Raw genomic sequence first — 22,739 nt, 5'->3', positions numbered from 1 at the left:
ATCCCTCTAAAACACGAGCGCAACATACAAGCTTCATGCAGATTGTCTCCATGATGTAAATCAGGATCTTTCTAAACAAAGGGCCACTTTACTGTCATTCAGACCTTAGGGGAGCTGGATTACGGTCGCCACCTCATCCCTTTAAAACCAAATACATATTAATTACACAGGTTCTGTTGATGATTAAGGTGGTAATTAAACTCGCTTAGTGCACTGTCTGCATTAAATTAGCCTCAGAACCCGTGTAATTGATATGTGTTCCGGATTAAAGGGATGAGGTGGCAACTCTAGGCTGGATTGTGGCCAGTGGGAATAGAAAATGTCCTTGTGTCACTGGGAGGAGCAGTACCCCAAGTTTACTATTAGGGGAGGAGTAGTGTCCCATCATTGGTATCGCTGGGAGGAGCAGTGCCCCAAGTTTAGTATTAGGGGAGGAGTAGTGTCCCATCATTGGTATCGCTGGGAGGAGCAGTGCCCCAAGTTTAGTATTAGGGGAGGAGTAGTGTCCCATCATTGGTATCACTGGGAGGAGCAGTACCCCATGTTTAGTATTGGGGTAGGTGGAGTGTCCCATCATTGGTATCAGTGGGAGGAAAAGTACCCCAAGTTTAGTATTGGGGGAGGTGTAGTGTCCCATCATTGATATCACTGGGAGGAATGGTGCTGTCATTGGAAGGAATACTGCCCCTGGGCTGCATTTTGAAGAACACTAATATAAACTAAACCTATTACCCCCTAGAGCTGCAGAAGCACAATTCTATCTCCTGCCACACAATCCTAATTCTAACAATCCCCTTTACTTTGTATATACAATTAGTGTTACATTTTTTAATTCTCTTGGTGCCTTATGCAATCTCTTACATTCCACGAGGTTTTCACCGCTGGCCGCAGAAATCTGCTCTAGGATTGGTGATGTCCCCTCCCCGCTGAACTGTTAGAATTTTAGCGATGACACGGCCATACCCTTGAGAATTTCATTAGCAGTCGGAAGCTTCGTTGGTTATGATAACGCCGCCCTCCCTACAGACATGAACAGCTGCCCATTCCAGCATACCAAGGTTATGCCAAAAGTCAGGAGCGGCGATGAGCGACGGCTTCCTACAGGTGGAGGGAAAACCAAAGCCAGACGGCCGACGCAGCCTGCAGAGAACTAATCTGCCATTATTTTTTTACACACGTAGCATTAGAAATGAACTGTAGCTTTATCTAACATGCCCTCATCACATTGTGAGAATGAATACAGAGCTTTTCTGTACAGAAATTTTTATGGAGTGTTTGTCTAATTCTCGGGAGCACTTCACACTTTTGTCCGGTGATTGGCCTCTCTTTCTCCATCGCTTACAGCCGGGGAGACCTGAGCTTAGGTCCATTATGTAATACAAGGTCATAGTTCTATGATGTAACAGATTAGAAGCAGAAACAAAGGCGCAGAGATTTCTTCCATCTGCGGGCTGAAGGAAAGAAAGCGAACAGATTACTCCATCAATGCTGACAGCGCTGATGGACCGATCTCCTTCTGCAGCCTATTGGATTCTGACAGCTTGTGCTGCATGCATGGCCAGAATCAACGTGAACCAGAGCAGCCAGCACTTCAAATGCTGCTCATACATAGTGCCCATAGTTTGTGAGGGTGTTGTATGTTTTATTGTGACGTGTTCATTAGCTGTGCCCTCATAGTGAGGATAGAAAGTGATTGTATGGCTGAGGTATAGTCATTTCATTTTTATAGCTTGCTCCTTTATTAGACCAGAGTTCTTCCTTAAGTGCATGCTAGTCGATAAAAAAGACGGTCTCCTTTCCTGAATTCTTTGTTATACGGCCTCTAAATCGCAGATGATTGCACATGCTCTGCATATACAGCTGCTGCTTCGTGCCGTTATTAATCTCACCTAAATAAGGTTATATATTAAATTGATATAATAAACTTCCTCTAAAACAAAGCGCGATTCGCACAGCGAGGGATTTTCATCAGTTTTCAGCAATTCTTTGGTCGCACATGCTCTGTAGATACCGTGGTAAAGATCTCAGGAAATAAATCATTTTTGCATTTCAGATGACTAGTATTGATTATATAGTGTAGAGCAGGGATCTGCAATTAGTGGACCTCCAGCTGTTACAAAACTACAAGTCCCATCATGCCTCTGCCTTTGGGTGTCATGCTTGTGGCTGTCAGAGTCTTGCTATGCCTCATGGGATTTGTAGTTCTGCAACAGCTGGAGGTCCACTAATTGCATATCTCTGGTGTAGAGCAATGTTTGGCTTTTGTTTGACGTGCCTTTAAATTCAACAGTAGTTGACATTTTTATTATGTGACCTCAAATGTGTGTTTTTATTTAATTTTACAGCCTTTGCAGAGCTCCAGACAGACATTAATGAGCTGACGAACAATATGGATGGCGTGAAGATCCCGTTCCTGGAATATAAAACCTATGCGATGCGCGTTCTCTTCCCAGGAATTGAGGATCACCCTGTGCTAAAGGAAGTGGATGTGAGTAATTCCCAACAAAGATGGAGGCGGGGCCTCGCTCACAACTGCACAACCATTGGTTCACAGTGTGGAACGTACACAATGGGGCTTTATCCTAGTAAAAGTATTTAATGTTACAAAATGTATTGTATACATCAATCTATTGGATAACACAAACTGACGTTTTTTTTTTTTATACTGTGAATCTTTCTTATAACTCTTTTTCTATATGACTCAGAAGTTGGCAGTTAGTAAAACATAATTTTCCTATTAAAGACCTGTCAGTTGTGAAATGATATATCATTACTGCAAGGGGCCCTGTCTGCTGCCCAAGTCAAGAATAGAGCAGAACTAAACTAATCGATTGAACTTTTTCTCAAAACCGTAACTTCCAAGACATGTCACAGTTGCTTGTGCTCTCAGCTGAACTGAACAGTCCAGCCATGAAATGGCCGATGTCATAACGGATCACATGTGCAGCTCAATGGCAGCTGCAAATCAAAGAGTCTTTCCTTGCTGTAAAGGATTGGAGAATTTAGTTCTGCTTTAAGCCCCTCTTCTCCCAGCATTAAACTTGTTGAATTCTATGGCTTTTGTGGACAGACATAATAATAACCGAGTGACGGAAAACAGAAGAGGGAGCGGGTTTAGTCTTCTAGTTTTTTATTTTTTTATTTATTGCTTTACATTTATTATCAGTAATCATCTTTTTCTCTTAAAGCTGAGCTTCGGGAATGATCTGTATTGATTAATTACACTGGTCCAGCTTATCACACTGTACGTTTTCCTATTCCATATCTGATTGGCTGCTGGGGAAACTAAAAATCACTGTAGCAGTTGGTGCTACTACAGCGATCGCTGCAATATTTTGGGTTCTGTGTGAGCGGCCTACCCTCTGCACACTGGGGTGTTCAGTTGACACAAGGCGTTCTATGAATGGAGGCAGTATTTTTTTCAAGGAATACGAGACATTCTCTGAAGAAGGTGGAGATCGTGATGTCATCGGCCTTACTCTCAAACTCCTCAAATCAGAGGACACCTTTTTATCTATTGAATGACGGCAGTGTCCGATCTCCTGTGCTATGTGTGCAGAGGGGAAGTTGGACCTGGAAGATCACGGCTATCAGCAGGGATGGACTGACAACTCGTGGGGCCCACGGGGAATATGAGATTATGGGGCCCCCAGGCAATATGAGATTATGGAGCCCCCAGGCAATAGATTATGGGGCCACACACACAGACAGACACACACACAGACACACACACACAGACACACACACACACACACACAGACAGACACACACAGACAGACACACACACACACAGACACACACACACACAGACACACACACACAGACAGACACACACACACACAGACACACAGACACACACACACACAGACACACAGACACACAGACACACAGACACACACACACACAGACACACACAGACACACAGACACACACACACACAGACACACACAGACACACAGACACACACACACACAGACACACACACAAAGTATACACACACACACACCGAAAAGGTACTGGAGAGGCAGCTATAATCTTGGGATTTTTTTTTAAAAACACAGATTTTTACATACTGTCCCTGGTTTTATTGAGGCTGGCAACCCTGATGGGGCCCCTTAGTGGCGTGGGGCCGTCGGGCAGTGCCCTAGTGCCCGAATGGTCAGTCCGCCCCTGGCTATCAGTGTAGTAGCACCAACTTCTACAGTGATTTTCACCTACCCCAACAGCGCATCAGGTAGGAGTTATGCATACTTTGTGCTGGATTAATGTAGATATGCAATATAGATCATTCCTGGAGTTCAACTTTATAGTTTTATTTTATTTGAAATTCAAATTTTGAATTCTGAAGTTAAAGTGGTTCTAAAGCCTCAAGGTTTTTTTTTTTACCCTAATGCATTCTAGGATAAGTTCACCTTTCTCAGCATGTTACATCCGTATTTGGGGTGTAACATGTTGCGCATCCACCGCCTCACCCACTCGATCTGCCCCCTCCCTGTGACAGTGGGAGGAGGACCCTATCCCTGCACCCATTGTCACAATTTGGAACCTGCGTGCTTTTGCAGGTCTCCGCCATTCATTCACAGAGTTCTGTGGCGGAATGAACTCATGGCTTGTAGTTTTCGATGAACTGCGAGGGCACAGTGAGAGCTCTTGTAGTCCATTCAGCTTCCTGCACTTTCCCAACTGCCTGCCCATATCAGAGGTATGGATAGACAGTGTACTGACAGTCTGCAAGAGCTTTACAGGCTCCCAAGGAAAAAAAAAAGGGTAAATGCAAATTTTTATTTTTTTTATTTTTTACCTGAAAAAAATGTAAAATTTTTTTTATATATATTTTTTAAAAGGTCAACTAATTTTTTTTAAGGTGTCCAGGATCCCCCCCCCCCCCCCCCCTTATACTTACCCGAGCCTGATTTCAATCCAGTGCTGTGCACAAGAGCAGTGCCGCTCTCCTCTCGCTCCTCCCCCACAGGGCAGATTGATAAAAGCAGGCGCTATTGGCTTCTAAATTCTAGAATGAGGGAGTCTATGGACTCAGCCAGTAGGGCTCTGGAGTGAGCCCAGGCGAGTACTCTCCTTCCCCTCCCCAAGTGGTTTGCTGGGGATGGGGGGTGCTCAGAAGGCAGGAGAAGCCAGGAGTGCCGACAAGGGACCCCCAGAAGAGGAGAATCAGGGCTGCTCTGTGCAAAACCATTACACAGAGCAGGTTTGTTATTTAAAAAACAAAATTGAAGGTTTAAAATGACTTTTAGTTTGAACAGATACTTATTATTCTGCATTATTTTTGCTCTCTCCAGATGCCTCCGAATGTGGAAAAAGCCCTGAGACTGTTTGGACAGCTTCTGAACAACAAAACCTTCTTGTTGACTTTTATACATACGCTGGAAACCCAGCGCAGCTTCTCCATGCGGGACCGCGGTAACGTGGCCTCCTTGACCATGGTGTCGCTGCAGGGCCGCATGGAATATGCGACGGTCGTCCTGAAACAGCTATTGAGTGACCTCATTGAGAAGAACCTGGAGAGCAAGAACCACCCTAAACTACTGCTACGCAGGTGAGACACGAGTACCACTCCGGAAACGTGGCCGATTAAATGGAAACCCCAAAACATTTTGTCTGATTTGGATAGGAGGATCAGAATTACAACTTGTATCTCCTTTTTATGTCCACTCATTTGCTTTCCTGGTTACAGTAGTCACCAAGACAGAAGATCTTCTGAATATGAACACTATAAATGGGGCGTGGAACACTTTATTGCTGCCTGTGTTTTCATGTGCTTGACCCCCCCCCCACCCCCACCCCCACATGGTCCATTACAAAGGGCCTTATTGAGATTCAAACATGGGTGTGCAAGGCAATGAAGAGGATCTACACCAGAGACTTAGCAGGACCAATGAGGAGTCTGCATGGTTTTCTTTGACAGCATTATCTGAAAATGTCAGTTGATTTGATTTGTTGATCTCACAAAAGTTTAAATTACACATTTTTTAACCGTAGCATTTCAAGTGTTACTTAAAGTGGATGTAAACCTTCTCCTATACCCAGGGAAGTGAACCACCTCTGATGATATACAGGGATGAAACAAATCTCCCTACATAAGTTTTACCTGTATATCTGCTGTCTTCACCTTTCTACATCGTTTAGAATGTGCACATTGTGTTAGAATTTTTACTTCCTCTTCCAGCAGTGGAGGGAAGTCTGGGCATACACTGTGTGACAGCTGATTGGAGGAAAGGCGCACACACACACCTCCTCCACATAGTCAGAGGCAGAAAGAAACATGCAGAGCTGTGCTGTGAATAGACAAGCTCTCTGCTAATCTATTTATAGCACCCACCCCTACACAAATGTCCAGCTGCTTTTATCTCCTGTGTCGGAGAACTTGTCAGAAGTTATGCTGATAACAGAAGAACGAAGCAGCAGAAAGACACAGGACTCAGGGCTTTGGAGAGAAAGAAGTAACCCCTATAGATAGAAGGGCCCAGGTCAGATTTCATTAATTGGGTTTACATACGGCAGGATAGCTCGGCTGTGTGATTTGCCGTATTGGTCCTTTAAAGGCTATTGCAGACACACGCCCAGCGACAGTCGTGTCCATCAGCCACCCGAGATCTCTCCACAGAGAAAAAGAACAGCGATCTGTCAATGTAAACAAACAGATCCTCGTACTGTCCGGGGAGTAGAGAGAGATCATCTGTTCCTAGTGATCAGGAACAGTGATCTCTCTCTACTCCGTCAGTCCACCCCCCCACAGTTAGAAACACCTCTTTAGGGAACACTTAACCCCTTGATTGCCCCCTAGTGTTAACCCCTTCCCTGACAGCCACATTTAAACAGCGATCAGTGGCTATTTTTAGCTCTGATTGCTGTAATGTCATTGGTCCCAAAAAAGTGTCTGATCTGTCCGCCGCAGTGTTATAGCCCCACTAAAAATAGCTGATCACCGCCATTACTAGTAAAAAAAAAAAAAAAAATAATAATAATAATAAAAATGCCATAAATCTATCCCCTATGTTGTAGATGCTATAACTTTTGCGCAAACCAGTCAATATACCTTCTATTGTGTTTTTTTTTTTTTTTAATATGTAGAAGAATACTTATTGGCCGAAACTGATGAAGACATTTTTTTGGTGATATTATAGCAAGAAGTAAAAAAATATTATTAAGAAAAAGAAAAAACTTGAGGTGATCAAATACTACCAAAAGAAAGCTCTATGTTTGGGGAAAAAAAGGACCTTAATTTTGTTTGGGTACAACGTCGCACGAATACACAACTGTCAGTTAAAGTGACGCAGTGCTGCATCACAAAAAATGGCCTGGCCATTAGGGGGTAAATCCATCCGGGGCTGAAGTGGTTAAGGTAGACCTAAAAGATTAAAGTGTTGATGGTCATACATAACTAGCTGTAGTGCAGGAGCCTGGCATTGCATCCACTGATTACAGGAGCAGTGCTTTGCAGGCGGCAATGTAAAAAAATTATAATAAATGCACATTTACCTGTAAAATCCTGCGTTTTTTGAAATTTCTTTTTGCCTTTCTCATAAAAATAACAGCATAGAAGTCATACAAAACAGGTGGAAAAAACAATCCACAATTTAAACCACAGCACCAGTAGCACCAGTAGCTATGACAGCATGTTAAAATCATGTGAATTTTTTATTTTTTTGTTACAAAAGGTGAACTTCACCCTTTTAACCACTTTCAGACCAGACCACTTTTTGCGATTCGGCACTGCGTCACTTTAACTGACAATTGCGCGGTCGTGCGACGTGGCTCCCAAACAAAATTGACGTCCTTTTTTTCCCACAAATAGAGCTTTCTTTTGGTGGTATTTGATCACCTCGGCGGTTTTTATTTTTTGCGCTATAAACAAAAATAGAGCGACAATTTTGAAAAAAAAAACGCATTATTTTTTACTTTTTGTTATAATAAATATCCCCCAAAAATATATTAAACATTTTTTTCCCTCAGTTTAGGCCGATACGTATTCTTCTACATATTTTTGGTAAAAAAAATCGCAATAAGTGATTATTGATTGGTTTACAAAATAGGGATAGTTTTATAGCATTTTTATTAATAATTTTTTTTTTTTTTTTTTTTTTTTTTTACTAGTAATGGCAGCGATCAGCGATTTTTATTGTGACTGCGACATTGCGGCGGACACATCGGACATTTTTGACACATTTTTGGGACCATTGTCATTTATACAGTAATCACTGCTATATAAATGCAGTGATTCCTGTGTAAATGACACTGGCAGTGAAGGGGTTAACCAGTGGGTGGCAGTGTAGGGGTTAAGTGTTCCTAGGGGTGTGTTACTAACTGTGAGGGGGTTGGGCTTTCATTTAGTGAACACTGATCTCTGCTCCAATCACATGGAGCAGAGATTAGCGTCACTAGTTGCTAGGCAGAATGGAGAAATGCTGTTTACTCAGCATTTCCTCCATTCGGCCGCTCCGTGAGACGATCGCGGGGATGCCTGCGGCGATAGAGTCCGCGGGTCCCGCGACCGGACTCACGGGGGTCCCGACCAGCGCGGGAGCGCGCCGCCGCCGGCGGCATTGAATATTGGACGTACCTGTACGCCAATATGCCTGCCCGTGCCATTCTGTCGACGTACATCGGCGTGCGCTGGTCGGGAAGTGGTTAAGGACCGAACTGATCATCGGTTGGTATCTCTTTTCTAAAGCGGAGATTCGAAGTAATAAAATAGAATTGTTTTTCTCAAGTGAAGGAAGTGCTGTTAGAGAGTTGAAAAAAATTCTCCCGGTATATTTAGTTTTTGTTCTGGAGATTCTGTTCATTCCAAAATCAAAATGTTAAAACTTAATTTTGAAGTACTTTTAAATGTCATTTGTCAGGTCATCGGATGTGCTGAGAATTTTTATGCACATTTTCATAAGAACTTTCAAAAAAAAAAGTTTGAAAATCTCCAGCGCATTTATTGTATCGTTGTGTCTCCCTGCAGGACGGAGTCAGTAGCTGAGAAAATGTTAACAAACTGGTTCACTTTTCTGCTATACAAGTTTCTGAAGGTAAGCGGATGAGAAGCCGATATATCCATGTCACATCGCTACTATCCCCTTTAACAATTTCTTCATAGGGGGCGCTCTTGGTCACCTCCATTCTCTTCTGTTTTGTTATCCCTAACCCCTCCCCCTAGTTCCGCCACCTTAGCAGGGCAAGTTGACATCTTGAAAACCCAAATTTCCAACACGATATCCACGTGAAACAACTAAACGGACTCTACTTTCTTTTTTTTTGTAAATGTGCTTTTTGTTATACTTGATACTGTTGGTACTCGCTGCTATTCTTTTGATGGATCAAATATTACACGGAGTGCGATAGCTAATGGTTTATAACATAAGCAGGATGGTGTCTCCGGGAGGCTTTTGATTACAATACAAGCATGAGACCTCCTGGAAAAGCTCTCCTATTGGTCATTGGGGACCACAGGGTGTTAGGCCTGTCCCTTTCCTAGGAGGAATATGGACATTAAAAGAGAAGTTCACCTTTCTGGACATTTTATAGATGGGCGACTCCTATCCTCATATTGATTAGTGGTTCCAAATTAATAACTACTTATCTATATGGATACACAAACTCAATCCCTCTACTTGGTGTATCATCACAGCGCTCAATTTGCTCACACCCTAAACCTCAGCTGCTACTTAAAAAAACAATTTCAACAAAACAAGGTGTATCGCAATTTGTTGCTACAAAAGATACGCTCCGCATCTTTCCAAATAACCGTTCTCCTTTATTATGACACAATTGAAGGTTTTTATACACATGATTATGTATCACATTAATATTACAATTGTACATTTCCGGTGACAAGGGGCGTATCATAGGCAGGCTAATTCTAATCGGGATTCAAAGAATGCAAAACATGTACTGAAAACATTGTAAGTGCCGCGTGCGATACATATAAAATAGAATACAATTATATGCAGAACTTACAAATTTCCTTTAGAATAACATATCACGCCCATACAAAGGGTGTAATAGGTAACATGTTATGAATGCACCGGCCCCCGCACCTCCCTCTCCCTCGCTGTGACAGCTAGTGGGGGATCTTCTCCACCTGATAGCTGTCAACGTTTTTTTTTTTAAAGTGTTTGTGCAGGGCTCCGCCCACCCAGCCGTGTTACTCATTGACAGCGCTCTTTGAATGGGAAAACTACAAGGTCTGGCAGCCTTTGCCGCTGTTGGCTTGTAGTTTTCAATGAACTACCAGGGCGCTGTGAGTGCTGTGGTAGTTCATCCATTCTTCATAGTTAGGTTGAAAAAAGACACAAGTCCATCAAGTTCAACCACACAAAAAAAAAAAATAATAATATCATACAATCCCATATACCCAATTCTATACCCACAGTTGATCCAGAGGAAGGCAAAAAACCCCAGCAGAGCCATGATCCAATTTGCTAAAGCAGAAAAAAAAAATTCCTTCCTGATCCCCTGAGAGGCTATCAGATTTTCCCCGGATCACCTTTCCCTATAAATGTCAGTACCCAGTTATATTCTGTACACTTAGGAAATAATCCAGGCCTTTCTTATAGCAATCTACTGAGCTGGCCAGATCCACCTCTGCAGGGAGTCTATTCCACATTTTCACAGCTCTTACTGTGAAGAAACCTTTCCGTATTTGGAGATGAAATCTCTTTTCCTCTTCCTGTCAGCATGTATTGGCTTTCCTGTGTGTAGCAAGCCTATACACTGACAGGTATGCAGGAGACCTGCATGGCATCAGAAATCTGCTGATCACTGGTGCAATGCTTTACAGGCTCCTGCAACAAAAAAATAATTAATGCACATTTTTTTTTTTTTTACCTGTAACAAAATGTGCATTTATTATTTTTTTTCTGAAAAGGTGAACGTTCAACCAGTTGAATGGGGAAAAAAAAAAAACCACGTCAGATCTCCGCATCAACAAAAGCGATGTTTATGCCGGGCTCTCCCCCCATTTTCTGCAGATTTGTCTTTAGATTTACCAAAATCATATAAAATGAGGCCAAACCTTAGGAGTTTCAATGTGTATGGAATCAGGCCGGCCCTTCACTACATGGTTTTGGTAAATCTGAAGACAAAAATCTGCAGAAAATCTAATGATGTGTATGGGGTCTTAGAATACACAAAAAAGCTTTGGAATTGTGATGGAATGAGCCCTCCTGTGTCATGTGATCTACACTGGGAAAGGAATTTCACAGGCAAGTCGATAATCCCATTCCCTTATTTTTAGTTCAGACAGATCTAATGCGCACAATAGGGGTTCCGGCCTTTGAATAAGGTCCATAATGAGATTAAAGTCGTTGTAAAGGTGAAATGTTTTTTTACTGTAATACATTCCCTGCATTAAGGTAAAAAACCCTTTAACAGCATTGCCCCCTTCGCCTCCCTCCCTAATCCTTACCGGAGTCCTGTATTGATCCAGTGCTGTGCCCATCTTCAGTTCTTCTCTCCCGCTCTCACAAGCTTTGGAGAGCATCAGGAGCCATTGGCTCTTGCTGCTGTCAGTCAAATCATGAGAGGAGGGAGTGGGGGGGGGCTTCCTATGGTGACAGATGAGAAGAATAGGAGCTTGCAGCACTGGCAGGGGGCTCCAGAAGAGGAGGTTTGGGGTCAATCTGTGCAAAACCAGAGCAGGTAAGTAGAAACCTATTTGGTGTTTTAAAAAAAAAGAGCTTTTACAATCACTTTAATTCCCATCAGCAGTGACCTTTTGTAGCCAAGTCATGTGACAGACGTAAGTAAAAGGTGGTGGTAACAGGGTTGTATTTCCTGATTATAGGAATGTGCTGGAGAGCCGCTCTTTATGCTCTTCTGTGCGATAAAGCAGCAGATGGAGAAAGGTCCTATTGACGCCATCACTGGGGAAGCCCGCTACTCACTAAGTGAGGACAAACTCATCCGGCAACAGATCGACTACAAAGTCCTGGTCAGTCTATTTTATTGGTCTTCATATTTCTAGTATATATTGATGCACTGTACCATGGGATGCATGCAGCCCCCTGACCGAGGTCTTTCACCGTCTACTCCTCTGCACATCTCCTAAAGCATATGTGTATATTTAGAAAGTTTTCTGTTCTTGCAATGGGCAAAGAATATATTGACACATGATAAACCATTTACCAATTTTTGAAACAAATATTTTTTTGAACTGCCCAACTTTTTGTGGAATTCTTGTAATGTTCACATATCGCCAAGAGTGCCTACTTCATGATGAGGTGTAAGCAAGGCCTCTGACGGGCAGCACAATTGTGCACTGCAAGCCTGCTTAATACAAACCCCCCACCGTGCCTTCTTTCAGAGAAGAACTCCTCCTCCTCCTCCTCCTCCTCCTCCTCCTCCTCCTCCTCCTCCTCCTCCTCCTCCTCCTCCTCCTCCTCCTCCTCCTCCTCCTCCTCCTCCTCAAGAGTATATGGTGCCCCAAAGGTGGTAAATCCCACATTGAACCTCTAAATATACATCTAATGCATGTCTTCACACACTGGATCTCTCTAAAGAAAAGTGCTCTGTGATTGGCTAGCAGTTATGATTAGAATACAATGTTTCAGTAGAAACTTTTTTTTTTTTTTTACATAGCAACTTTAAAAATATAAGCAAGAATGAAAAGCGCAAAATATGGCGGCCAGTAATGAAAAAGGGGTAAAATATGTAACTAAACATAACCTTAGAGAATAATAAATCTACGTGTATGGATTAGTTAACACAGTGAACGCCTCCTTGTGCCTGAGGACTCGTTTAGTTCTATGTGTGCATGTTTTATTATTCATTTCTTATTAGTCTCCAACAAACATCAACACACAAAAAACTTACCTACATCATTTTTGACCCATGCACTGCAATGCAGCGGGTGCAGTCACATGCAGGATTGTGGTGTTTGAAGGGTTAGGGGAGTTATTTCCTGCAATGACATACCTTGGGGTATGTTAGAAATAAAACACATGAACAGTGCGTGTTACTAATACACATGAAAACTTGCAAACTTGGGCATTGTGACGAATTTAAATGGAACATGTCCAGATAGAAGTATGGGGGCTGTCAAAAGGGAGGTACTTGGAGGGTCACCTGAACTTTGATAGTTGCAGGCCTGTCTTCTGCCTGATCTTTTACGTTGTTTCAGCTTGTGTGCATTGTGTGAAGTAAGGCAGTTGATGGGCAGCCACAATCAGACCTTGGGTAAACCCTTCGACACCCTACGACACTCCAGTTAGGCCTGACGGTGTAATTCAAAGAAAAAACTTAAATAAGAGAGTGGGGGTTATACATCTTTAATAGGGAACACTATAATAATTCAGATTGCATAGGCCCATTTGTGACTGGTTCTCTTTAACGGTTTTTATTTTTCACCTTAGACTCTGAGCTGCATCTGTCCGGACAGTGAGAATGGCACAGAGGTCCCTGTTAAAGTTCTCAACTGCGATACGATTACCCAGGTGAAGGACAAGCTTCTGGATGCTGTGTACAAAGGGATTCCCTATACACAGAGGCCAAAAGCAGAGGATATGGACTTAGGTGAGGGTCGTGGTTTCACATTGTTAATGTTTCTCCATGTGCTGTGAGAGCAAAAGTGCCCAGCTCTGGTCCTTAAGGTGCTCGAACTGCTAGTATTTACACTTTTTTCTTTTCTCCGGACTCTCCGGCGTAATTAATGATGTTTTTTTTTCTTACACTGGTTACTATTGTGAATAAAATATGGGAAATGAGCGATTCTTGAATTTTTTGGCATGAGGCCTCCTCTTCTGAGATTTGTTAGATTGCCACTTGGTCTTCCTTTCACACGTTCCATAAGTTCTACCAGGTAGATATTTCTGCCTCTTCCTGATTGACACGCAGCTTTTGGGTCCAAGGTACTTCAGACATCTCTCTGAGCTGAAGGTAATCCCCAGTTTCTGGTAACGTTGGGGTATTTAGTGGTTGTTTGCTTTGTTGCCCCTTTAGCTTTTGGACATCCCAAAGGTTTAAGACGTCCTGTGCTCTCAGTGGATTCTAAAGAAAGGATTTTACAGTGAGGACCAAAATCCATTTTTTTTTTCCCTTGCGTTTAATGTGTGAAATGAGTCTACTGGATTTTGGCTTTGAGGGCTGGAGTTGAGAAGTTACTGTGGAGCAGTCATATTTGTACCCATGTTACTATACATAACACCCTAACGTACAATTTGGCAGGACACCTGGGCAGTTTACAGCAATAAATTCCTAAAGGGTAACAGGTTTGCTTTAATGCGTGATCTGTGTTAGATCAATAAAATATATTTTAGGCCAATAAAACATACTGGTGATTTCTTCAATTGTCTTTCTCTGCAGAATGGCGTCAGGGCCGTATCACCCGCATTGTGCTCCAGGATGAGGATGTCACCACCAAAATTGAGTGCGACTGGAAGAGGCTGAACACACTGGCACATTACCAGGTGAGTCTTACAGCATATATAGTTCATTATCGCCTCTTCCCGAGGCGCTTCCTGTTATTTTTGAATTTACGATTTGCCCCTTATGTTTTTTACTAGGTCACAGATGGCTCCACCGTGGCTCTCATTCCCAAGCAGGTATCAGCCTACAACATCACCAACTCCTTCACATTTACCCGCTCCCTCAGCCGTTATGGTAAGTATATTACTCACTTTCTCACTCCCTTTCTCATTGATGCCCTCCAGTCTAAGCTCCCCCTTTCTTTAGTACATAAGCTATGTTTTTTTTCTTGCACCATTTTTATATTTAGACTGACAGGAATAAGTGTAAAAATGTGAGGATAGCAGCAATCATCATTTAATATCTTATTTATTGCTGGCCCTGGTTGTTTCTTCTCATGTAAATCCTGTGAAATAATTGTATTGGGGGACGGGACAAGTGGCAGCTGGAAATCTGCTCTTTGCCAATCTTTCACTGCTGGATTATGTATGCTCAGTCACTGATTAGACCTTTTGCCAGATTCTTCTCTGCATTCTTTAGTTGTACCAAATGAACTCCATTTCTCGTTTCAGAGAGTCTTCTACGGACATCGAGCAGCCCAGACAGCTTGAGATCGCGAGCGCCCATGATCACGCCTGACCAAGAAACTGGCACTAAACTCTGGCATCTGGTGAAGAATCATGACCACACGGACCATAAAGAGGGTGACCGTGGCAGTAAAATGGTGTCTGAGATTTATCTCACCCGGTTATTGGCCACTAAGGTAACACCATTGTTTACCACCAGGGCTAAAAGGCTGGGGTGTTGTGTATGAAGTGTGCAAAGGGTTGACAAATTATTTTTGGCTTGTTCCCCCTTGCAGGGTACTCTGCAGAAGTTCGTGGATGACCTGTTTGAGACGGTGTTCAGCACAGCCCACCGAGGCAGCGCTCTGCCTCTTGCCATCAAATACATGTTCGACTATTTAGATGAGCAAGCTGATAAAAGGCAGATAACGGATCCAGACGTCCGACACACATGGAAAAGTAACTGGTAAATACATTTATATGTCTGAGCAGAAACACACCTGTCAAATGACTGCACCCTTAACACAATCTGAGATGAGAACCGCCTGACAAACAAGAGCAAACCTACACACAAACCTCTGACATTTTGATATTTCATGTGAAGAGATCTAGTTATAATTTGACACTGTTTAGAACTTTATAGGATATTTAAAGCCAACATTATCTAAATCCATGCCAAGGTACATAAATGTATCTTAATCTTATAGTACAGGAAACAGGCAAAATATTGACAGACGCTGGTTTAAAGCCCATACCTTCAGTTAATTAGACACTAGCTAGATTTTGAGGACCCACCCACTGGGCACCTCTCCTATAACCCTACCCCACTCTCTGAGTCCTCAGTTTTGAGCTAGTGTCCTACGGGAATGGACTTTTTCTACTTTATGGAGAAATCACTCCGAGCTTAACTAATTTTTTATTTCCCTTCCTTATTTTATCTTCAAATTCATCAGTCAACTCTTCACTGCCTTCTAATGCCACAAATAAAAGCAGTGTATCCAGATTAATGAAACTTTGGTAAACCTTTGGAACCGTTCCTGGACCCCATGCTGTGGGGACAGCCTGTAATGTTGCTTTGGACACTGGATCTTGCATTTAGTGCAACACGTATAGTCAGCCACAGGGTGCTATACAGGTCCAGGGCTATGGCCGACCCCTTTGAAACCCAGTCCCTGAAGACCCCCTTCAAGGGTGTGCCCACTGAAAGGGGAGAAGTCTGGACTTTAGATGCAGTTCAGCATTGTGTACAGGTAGGACAGGCATCCCTGTATCTCTGACCATGTAAGAGAAAGGGGGTATACTTGAAATTTATTTACTTTTAGTACAATTTTTTTTTTTTTTATTTGGTGCTAAAACTCAACCACTCAGAGCTTAGTCTCAGATGGATGACAAGGTGTTACATCACACTGCACGTCGCACTTTTTACTGTCACTTCCACCTAGACCCCTTTATATGGTATTTCAGAGCTTCATCCCGCTCTTTTTCAACGAGAATTCACAGGACAGTCTATTCCAGTGTTTCTCAAAATTTTCTGTCTTGTGGCCCACCAAAAAGATCTAAAAATGTTCACGCCACACCTGAAAATCGTTAAAGTTTTTGTCAATTTTCGGCCAATATTTCTTGGCCTATCCTCTGTATTTACAAAGGCCCTAGCACCTCTTCTTGCCCTTCTCAGAACTCAAGGCATTCAAGTCACAGGTTCATCTGGACAACCTTTGCCTAAAGGATTTATCTCTCTTCCAGTTGTCAGCAAACATGCACAGGACAAAGCAAATGCCCCAGAATTGTGGTTACATGATGATTTCTTTTTAAAAATCTGTTATTTATCCTTCTCTGTAGCTGGAATACTTGGAGCTGGTCCTTTACACATTCTAGGCAAAGGCTTTTCTCGCAGTTCTAGCAAGAATGAAGGGTCAAAGAGACCTCATCCCCCAATAATATTTCCCATGTGAGTTCTCTGACTTATAGTAGCCTTTAAGGCAGTGAAATTTACCAAATTTCATTCAAGAACCCTCCATTACTACATGTTGTTGACCTGGAACAACCAACTCGGGTGAATCTCAAGCCCAGGCCTAGCCAATGGGAAATCATTTTTTCCCTATCACTGGGAAGTGATAACTACAGATACCGGTTTTTCAAGCTGGGGTGTGAGTGTTTCAGTCCATAAAGGCCCAGGAAATATGCTCATCTGTGGAATCCACCTCCCATCAACATATTAGAGCTCAGAGCAGTCCAGTTGGATCTCCAACACTGGATTCCCCCTCTTGAAAGGCACTCAATCAGGGGTGCAGTCAGACAATGTCATGGCCAGCAGTCTTGTAGCCTTGAAGGAACAAACCAGGTAATGTCAGACTGAAGCTCACTGTCCAGCAATCTCTGCGGTCCTCATACCAAGAGTTCAAAACAGGAAGGCAGACTATCGCGGCTGCCACTGCTTGGATCAAGGCGGAATGGGCCCTTTATCTAGACTTCTTTATGTTAGAAATGGGGAGCTCTGGATGTGGATATCCTGGCCTCCAGATTCAATAACAAGCTACTTATTTTTCTAGCCAGGACTAAGGATCCTCTAGGGTTGGCCTTGATTGCCCTGATAATTCCCTGGTCTCAGTTTAGGCTAATCTGCACCTTCCTCCCCAGTATGAATTCTACACATCTGCTCAAAAAGAAAGAACAAGATGGTAAAACAGTGATTCTCATTGCACCAAACTGGCTCAGAAGAACCTGGTACACAGATGTACTCTCAGAAGACCCCTGACTTTTTCTCAACAGGCAAGATTTCCTATCTTGGGGCCCTTTGCATGGCAAAACTGTTGAAACCCACATTCTAAAAGATAGGGGGGTCTCTGAGTCTGACGTTCCTTCTTTGCTAAAAGCAAGAAAAGCCACTTCCAGGAAGATCTGTTGTTCTTCTCTGCCTGGTGTGACTAGAGGCATGTCATCATGAGATGGTCCTGGATGTTTCTCCAGTCTGCCAAGTGCAGGTTTTCTGAGTTACCCCGGTGTTCTCTCTGCAATAGCCCTCAATTTGTGGAAGTTTCTCCAGTTATTTACAGCCACTGGATATGAAAATTCTGGAAAGTTCTCCAGTTGGCGAAACAGTGCAAGTTCCTAGCTCATTATCCATGCTGGTGTTCCCTCTGTCCTGTGATCAGTATTGACTATATTTCTGTGTTCTAGTTAAAACAGCATTCCAAATTTTAGGTTAGACCAGGGCTTCCCTATGGAGTTATCAGTCCAGAGCTGAGGCAGTTTTTCTGTCCCCATCTCTGCAATACGGAGGCGGCTTATACCGTATTTTCTACAGTAACACCTGGAATTGACAATTGTCTTTGGAAGGTTAACATCTCCTTTAGGCTAGACTTGCCTTATGTAGTTCAGATTAGCCACATAGAGGAGCCCTCCTTTATTTTTCTACTATGGGCATCTCAATTTAAATGTTGCTACTTAACTTTTCTCACTCCTTTTTACACCGCTTCAGTTCATCCAGTCAGAGAAAACTTTGCATTGATTCAGAGACTCTGAATGCCTCGGCATGAGCGGCCAACCTCCTGTGGTCAGCAAGCATCGCCCCAGCCACTTAGCACAGGACCTGGAAGCTTGTGGCGATCACTGGAGCAAGTATCAATGTAAAAATATACCATACCTGGGATTCATCTTTAAATTGGTGGATTTGACGGCTCTTGTTTAAGCTCCATCACTGACCTTGGTGGTTTTTGCCGTCAGCATGTCATAAACTCTTTCCTTTTGTTGAGTGACTTCATTATAAAATTTGCTAATCATTATAAATAATGCCTCATTCTGCTTGTGACTGAACTTCTTCACACCATGACCAATTAGTCAGATTTCCTTTAAAAACTACAGCCCTACAGCCCTGCATCTCTTTGATCTCATGTCCGTACACATGCATGGCCACTTTGGTTATGATGCCGGACAGTGGAACTATGGTACCTTTTTGGATTGATTCTAGATTTTTTATTTTTTTTTCGTTGGAACACTACTGGTGGCAAATGCACTCTTCTCCTCAAGGGAAAAGCCTATGGTGCAGACTGTGCAGTCTTTTCTTTTTCAGACCAGCCCTCTTTGGCTTTTCAGGTTGGGGAGATGTTGATGACATTTTTGCATCTCAATGCTTGGGTTCAGGATATGGTTTCTGAGCGTTTCAAACTGGAGTTTCGTTCCTGGGTTTTGACTTCCATCCTTTGTGTCAGCGCACACTTCAACAGATCCTATTCAAACCATCTCAGGTCTTTTGTTCTCAAGTGTCTTTGTCCCAATTCTTAAGACACTACAGTTTCTTGTGTATTTTTCAAGGCTATTTGCCATTCCCATACTAAAAGGGTCAGTCTGCCCTATCTTGGATACCAAAATGTTGTCTTTGTTGTGGTCCAGAAATTACGGCATGGATCCACAAGATCTGTCTTTGCCTCCCTGCATCAGCCCTGGTTCAACCAAAAAACTTGTATGCCTAGCTTTAGACTTACAGAAAACAATGCAATTGATTGTGTTGTCCTCTGTTCTTATTAGCCTTTCAGGAGGACACATCCATCCATCTGCATTTAACAGATGTACTTTGAACCAAGGGGGTACCTGCAGTATAAACCTATATTTGAAATACCCTCATAAAAATGCAAAGCAAGCATGTAACAACTATGAATGCCATATCAAAAATCATTTTCAGATAACTTTGCAGTACAATGTGTACTGTCTCAATACTATTGTTGATTTGGTGAAATGTGTAAGCCCTTGTACACACGGTCGGATATTCCAACAACAAAATCCGTCGGATTTTGTCTGAAACTGGTTTTGCATACACACGGTCGGACAAAGTTGTCGTAAAATTCGATCGTTCGTAAAGTGATGATGTAATTTAGTTATGACGGGACTACATTCAGGCTAGTAGCCAATAGCTTTGGTCTCGTAATTTGATCTGAGCATGCGTGGCACTTTGTCCGTTCGGAATTCTCTACAGTCCGATCAGATCATGTTGTCGGAAAATTTTAATATCCAGCTCTCAAACTTTGTTGGTCGGACATTCTGATGGAGAAAGTTAGATGAAGCCCACACACGTGGTCTGATTATCCGACAACACGGTCCGATCGGTCATTTTCCACCGGAATTTCCTACCGTGTGTACAAGGGCTAAGACTTGCACAGTAAAGTGATGCAAAAGATGATCTTCTGGTCTTTTTCTGCTGGCAATCGGTTTCAAAAGTGATGCATCCCATTTCAGAAAGTCCCATGTCTCATCCAGTAATATTTTTCCAGTTTAGAATCTAACTCAGGACATTAAGATCAAATAATAAATTTTTGATTGTTTTCTTTAAAGCTAATACAACATATAGTGCTTATTTTGTCTTTGGGGTGATCTAAAACCATATTACTTACCCTACACCACAGTCCATCAGTCTTCTGCCAGTTTGAATTGTAACTGGTGCCCTGAAGTCGCTCTTCTTTCTGGCCTCTGACTGGTCTTGCTGCTGTGCCTCTTGCCGACATCAAGGCATACAGCGCAGGACCACCACTAGTCCTGCATTGTACATGATAAAGTAGGAGCGCCCCCCCACATTCTTGTGCTGGAGAGCAGAGGAAAGGGCAGCTGGGTCTCTCTGGACTGTGGAGTGAAGTATGTAGCCTAGGTCAAACAAGCACTATGTTCCTTACCTAGTGAAGTGGGCATTTTATTTAAACTATTGCAAGTCCTGCAGATAATGTTTTTTTTTTTTTTTTTTTCCTCCTGACCTGTTTTTAGTTTGCCTCTCCGCTTCTGGGTGAATGTGATCAAAAACCCGCAGTTTGTCTTTGACATTCACAAGAACAGCATCACGGACGCCTGCCTCTCTGTGGTGGCTCAGACATTCATGGACTCTTGTTCCACCTCTGAGCACCGACTCGGGAAGGACTCGCCAAGTAACAAACTGCTCTACGCCAAGGACATCCCCAACTACAAGACTTGGGTGGAGAGGTGAGTGCTTGGATTGGTCACTTTCAGCTGGTTTTCTTCCATCCTCACATGAGAGGACATGCAGGATGATACCGTGGAATTAGTTCACTTCATTGTAAACTTCTCATGAGAAAAAAGGCTGTCCATTTATGAATTGTCTGCCTGAAAATACTAGTTTGCTTGGCTATCCCACTTGCTTTAATGCTTTGAATCAGTTACCCAGAACAAGCAGGTAGATAAGGCCTTCTCTTAGGACTTTATCTGGCCTGATCTGAATGTAAGTTCGGAGTTTGTAACTTAGAAAGTATTAGTGTCAGAGGGTGAGCTAGGCGGCAAGTGTTTTCAAGTCGGCAATGACAGCCCTATATATATATATATATATATTTTTTTTTTTCATTTATTACATAGCACCAACAATTAACACAGCACTTTATATATACAGTATAGATTACATTCATCAGTCCCTGCCCTCAGGGAGCTTACAATGTAAGATCCGTAACTCGCATTCATACCTACATATACCGGGGCCAATTTAGATGGGAGCCAGTTAACCTACCTGCATGTCTTTGGAGTGTGGGAGGAAACCGGAGTACCCGGAGGAAACCCACACAGGCACAGGGAGAACATGCAAACTCCAAGCAGGCAGTGCCATGGTTGGGTTTCAAATCGGCAAGATGTTTTTTTTTTTTTTTTTCCAGATTGTTATCTTTTACATTGTAGATAATTATGCATGAAAGCTTTGTGTTCAAATGGTAGTATTGAGGCAGCCAGGCATATGGTATGTTTAAGCTGAGTGGACCTATTATTAAGGTTGGTGCTTTACTTAAACAGGGCACGCAGCCTTAACCATATGGCGTCTGGCTGCCAAGAGCATTTTGGGAGTTTTCAGAGAGTTTGTTGTGTTTATACAGAGCCAGCCCAGCAGACTTGCAGTGAGATCAGGAAATCGGCAACATACAACCATTGTGCAGCACTACAAAGCAGAAAGCACAGCCGGCTCAGCATCACATGTGGGCATCACATGTGGGCATTACATAGAGCAGCCTGTTATACCCTCCTCCAAACTGACATCCATCACCGCGATTTGATATTTGCTAAACTTACAAGAGCCGGATCACTGCTTGCACAAGGGCTGAAGGCTCATGAAAGGAGTAGTGCGGCAGGGGGTTGTATTGTTTTCAGGAAGCCATGTACACCCCCCGTCACCCCCTCCCACCAGCAGCCATGATCTGCCTTCATTGCATAGAATAGCACAGAGCCCAGATTACATTTTAGTTTTTTAATGCTCGGTTTCCTTTAGAATATCTTCCATTTTTTGTTTTGTCTGTCCCTTTTTAGATTTTTTTTTTTTTTTCCCATCTGATCTTTTTAAATGGATGTTGCATGTCTGCAGTCTCCGATATTATATGCAGCCTTTTGAGATGTAAGGGGGTTGCATTTGAGGCACCTTTTTTATCAAGTAATTTGACCACCACTGTGCCTGTGTGATACCCGGAGACAAAGCAGCAGCTCTGGGTGCTAATATTGGCCGTGCTCCAGAATGTCCTACTGTGAGGAGATCACTTCTCTAAAGTCTCACCCTCTCTCCTATACAGATATTATAGAGACATCAGCAAGATGGCCGCAATCAGCGACCAGGACATGGACGCCTATCTTGTGGAGCAATCTCGCCTCCATGCAAATGAGTTCAACTCCCTGAGTGCTCTCAGCGAGCTTTTCTTCTATGTCAACAAATATCGAGAGGAGGTAAGAGTTCGGTGCTGGCAAGAGACATGTCCGGTGTCACCGGTGATCTTTTTGTATACTTTGTGTTCAGTGCTTAAA

At 42.9% G+C, this 22,739-nt stretch overlaps 2 protein-coding genes across 3 annotated transcripts in view; one reads left to right on the top strand and one right to left on the bottom strand.

Annotated features, from left to right (window-relative positions):
* Nucleotides 1–22,739, bottom strand: part of LOC143941218 (uncharacterized) — a 354,111-nt gene that overhangs the window by 277,205 nt on the left and 54,167 nt on the right. The gene's annotated exons all lie outside the window — the stretch shown is intronic.
* The window catches only part of PLXNA3 (plexin A3), a 162,963-nt gene that overhangs the window by 135,142 nt on the left and 5,082 nt on the right, over nt 1–22,739 (top strand). The window contains exons 20-30 of the mRNA XM_077463262.1: nt 2,346–2,488; nt 5,298–5,554; nt 8,969–9,035; nt 11,792–11,938; nt 13,359–13,518; nt 14,308–14,411; nt 14,508–14,604; nt 14,982–15,172; nt 15,272–15,441; nt 20,724–20,936; nt 22,511–22,661. Of these exons, the coding sequence (XP_077319388.1) occupies nt 2,346–2,488; nt 5,298–5,554; nt 8,969–9,035; nt 11,792–11,938; nt 13,359–13,518; nt 14,308–14,411; nt 14,508–14,604; nt 14,982–15,172; nt 15,272–15,441; nt 20,724–20,936; nt 22,511–22,661 (1,700 nt within the window). The remainder of the gene's footprint in view (nt 1–2,345; nt 2,489–5,297; nt 5,555–8,968; nt 9,036–11,791; nt 11,939–13,358; nt 13,519–14,307; nt 14,412–14,507; nt 14,605–14,981; nt 15,173–15,271; nt 15,442–20,723; nt 20,937–22,510; nt 22,662–22,739) is intronic.

This window comes from Lithobates pipiens, unplaced genomic scaffold (assembly GCF_037356315.1).
Source record: "Lithobates pipiens isolate NorthernLeopardFrog02 unplaced genomic scaffold, aLitPip1_a1.2 Scaffold_3, whole genome shotgun sequence".
In the NCBI taxonomy this organism is placed as follows: Eukaryota; Metazoa; Chordata; class Amphibia; order Anura; family Ranidae; genus Lithobates; species Lithobates pipiens.
Note: the sequence above shows the minus strand (reverse complement) of the source record. Positions and strands in the feature narration are given on the sequence as shown.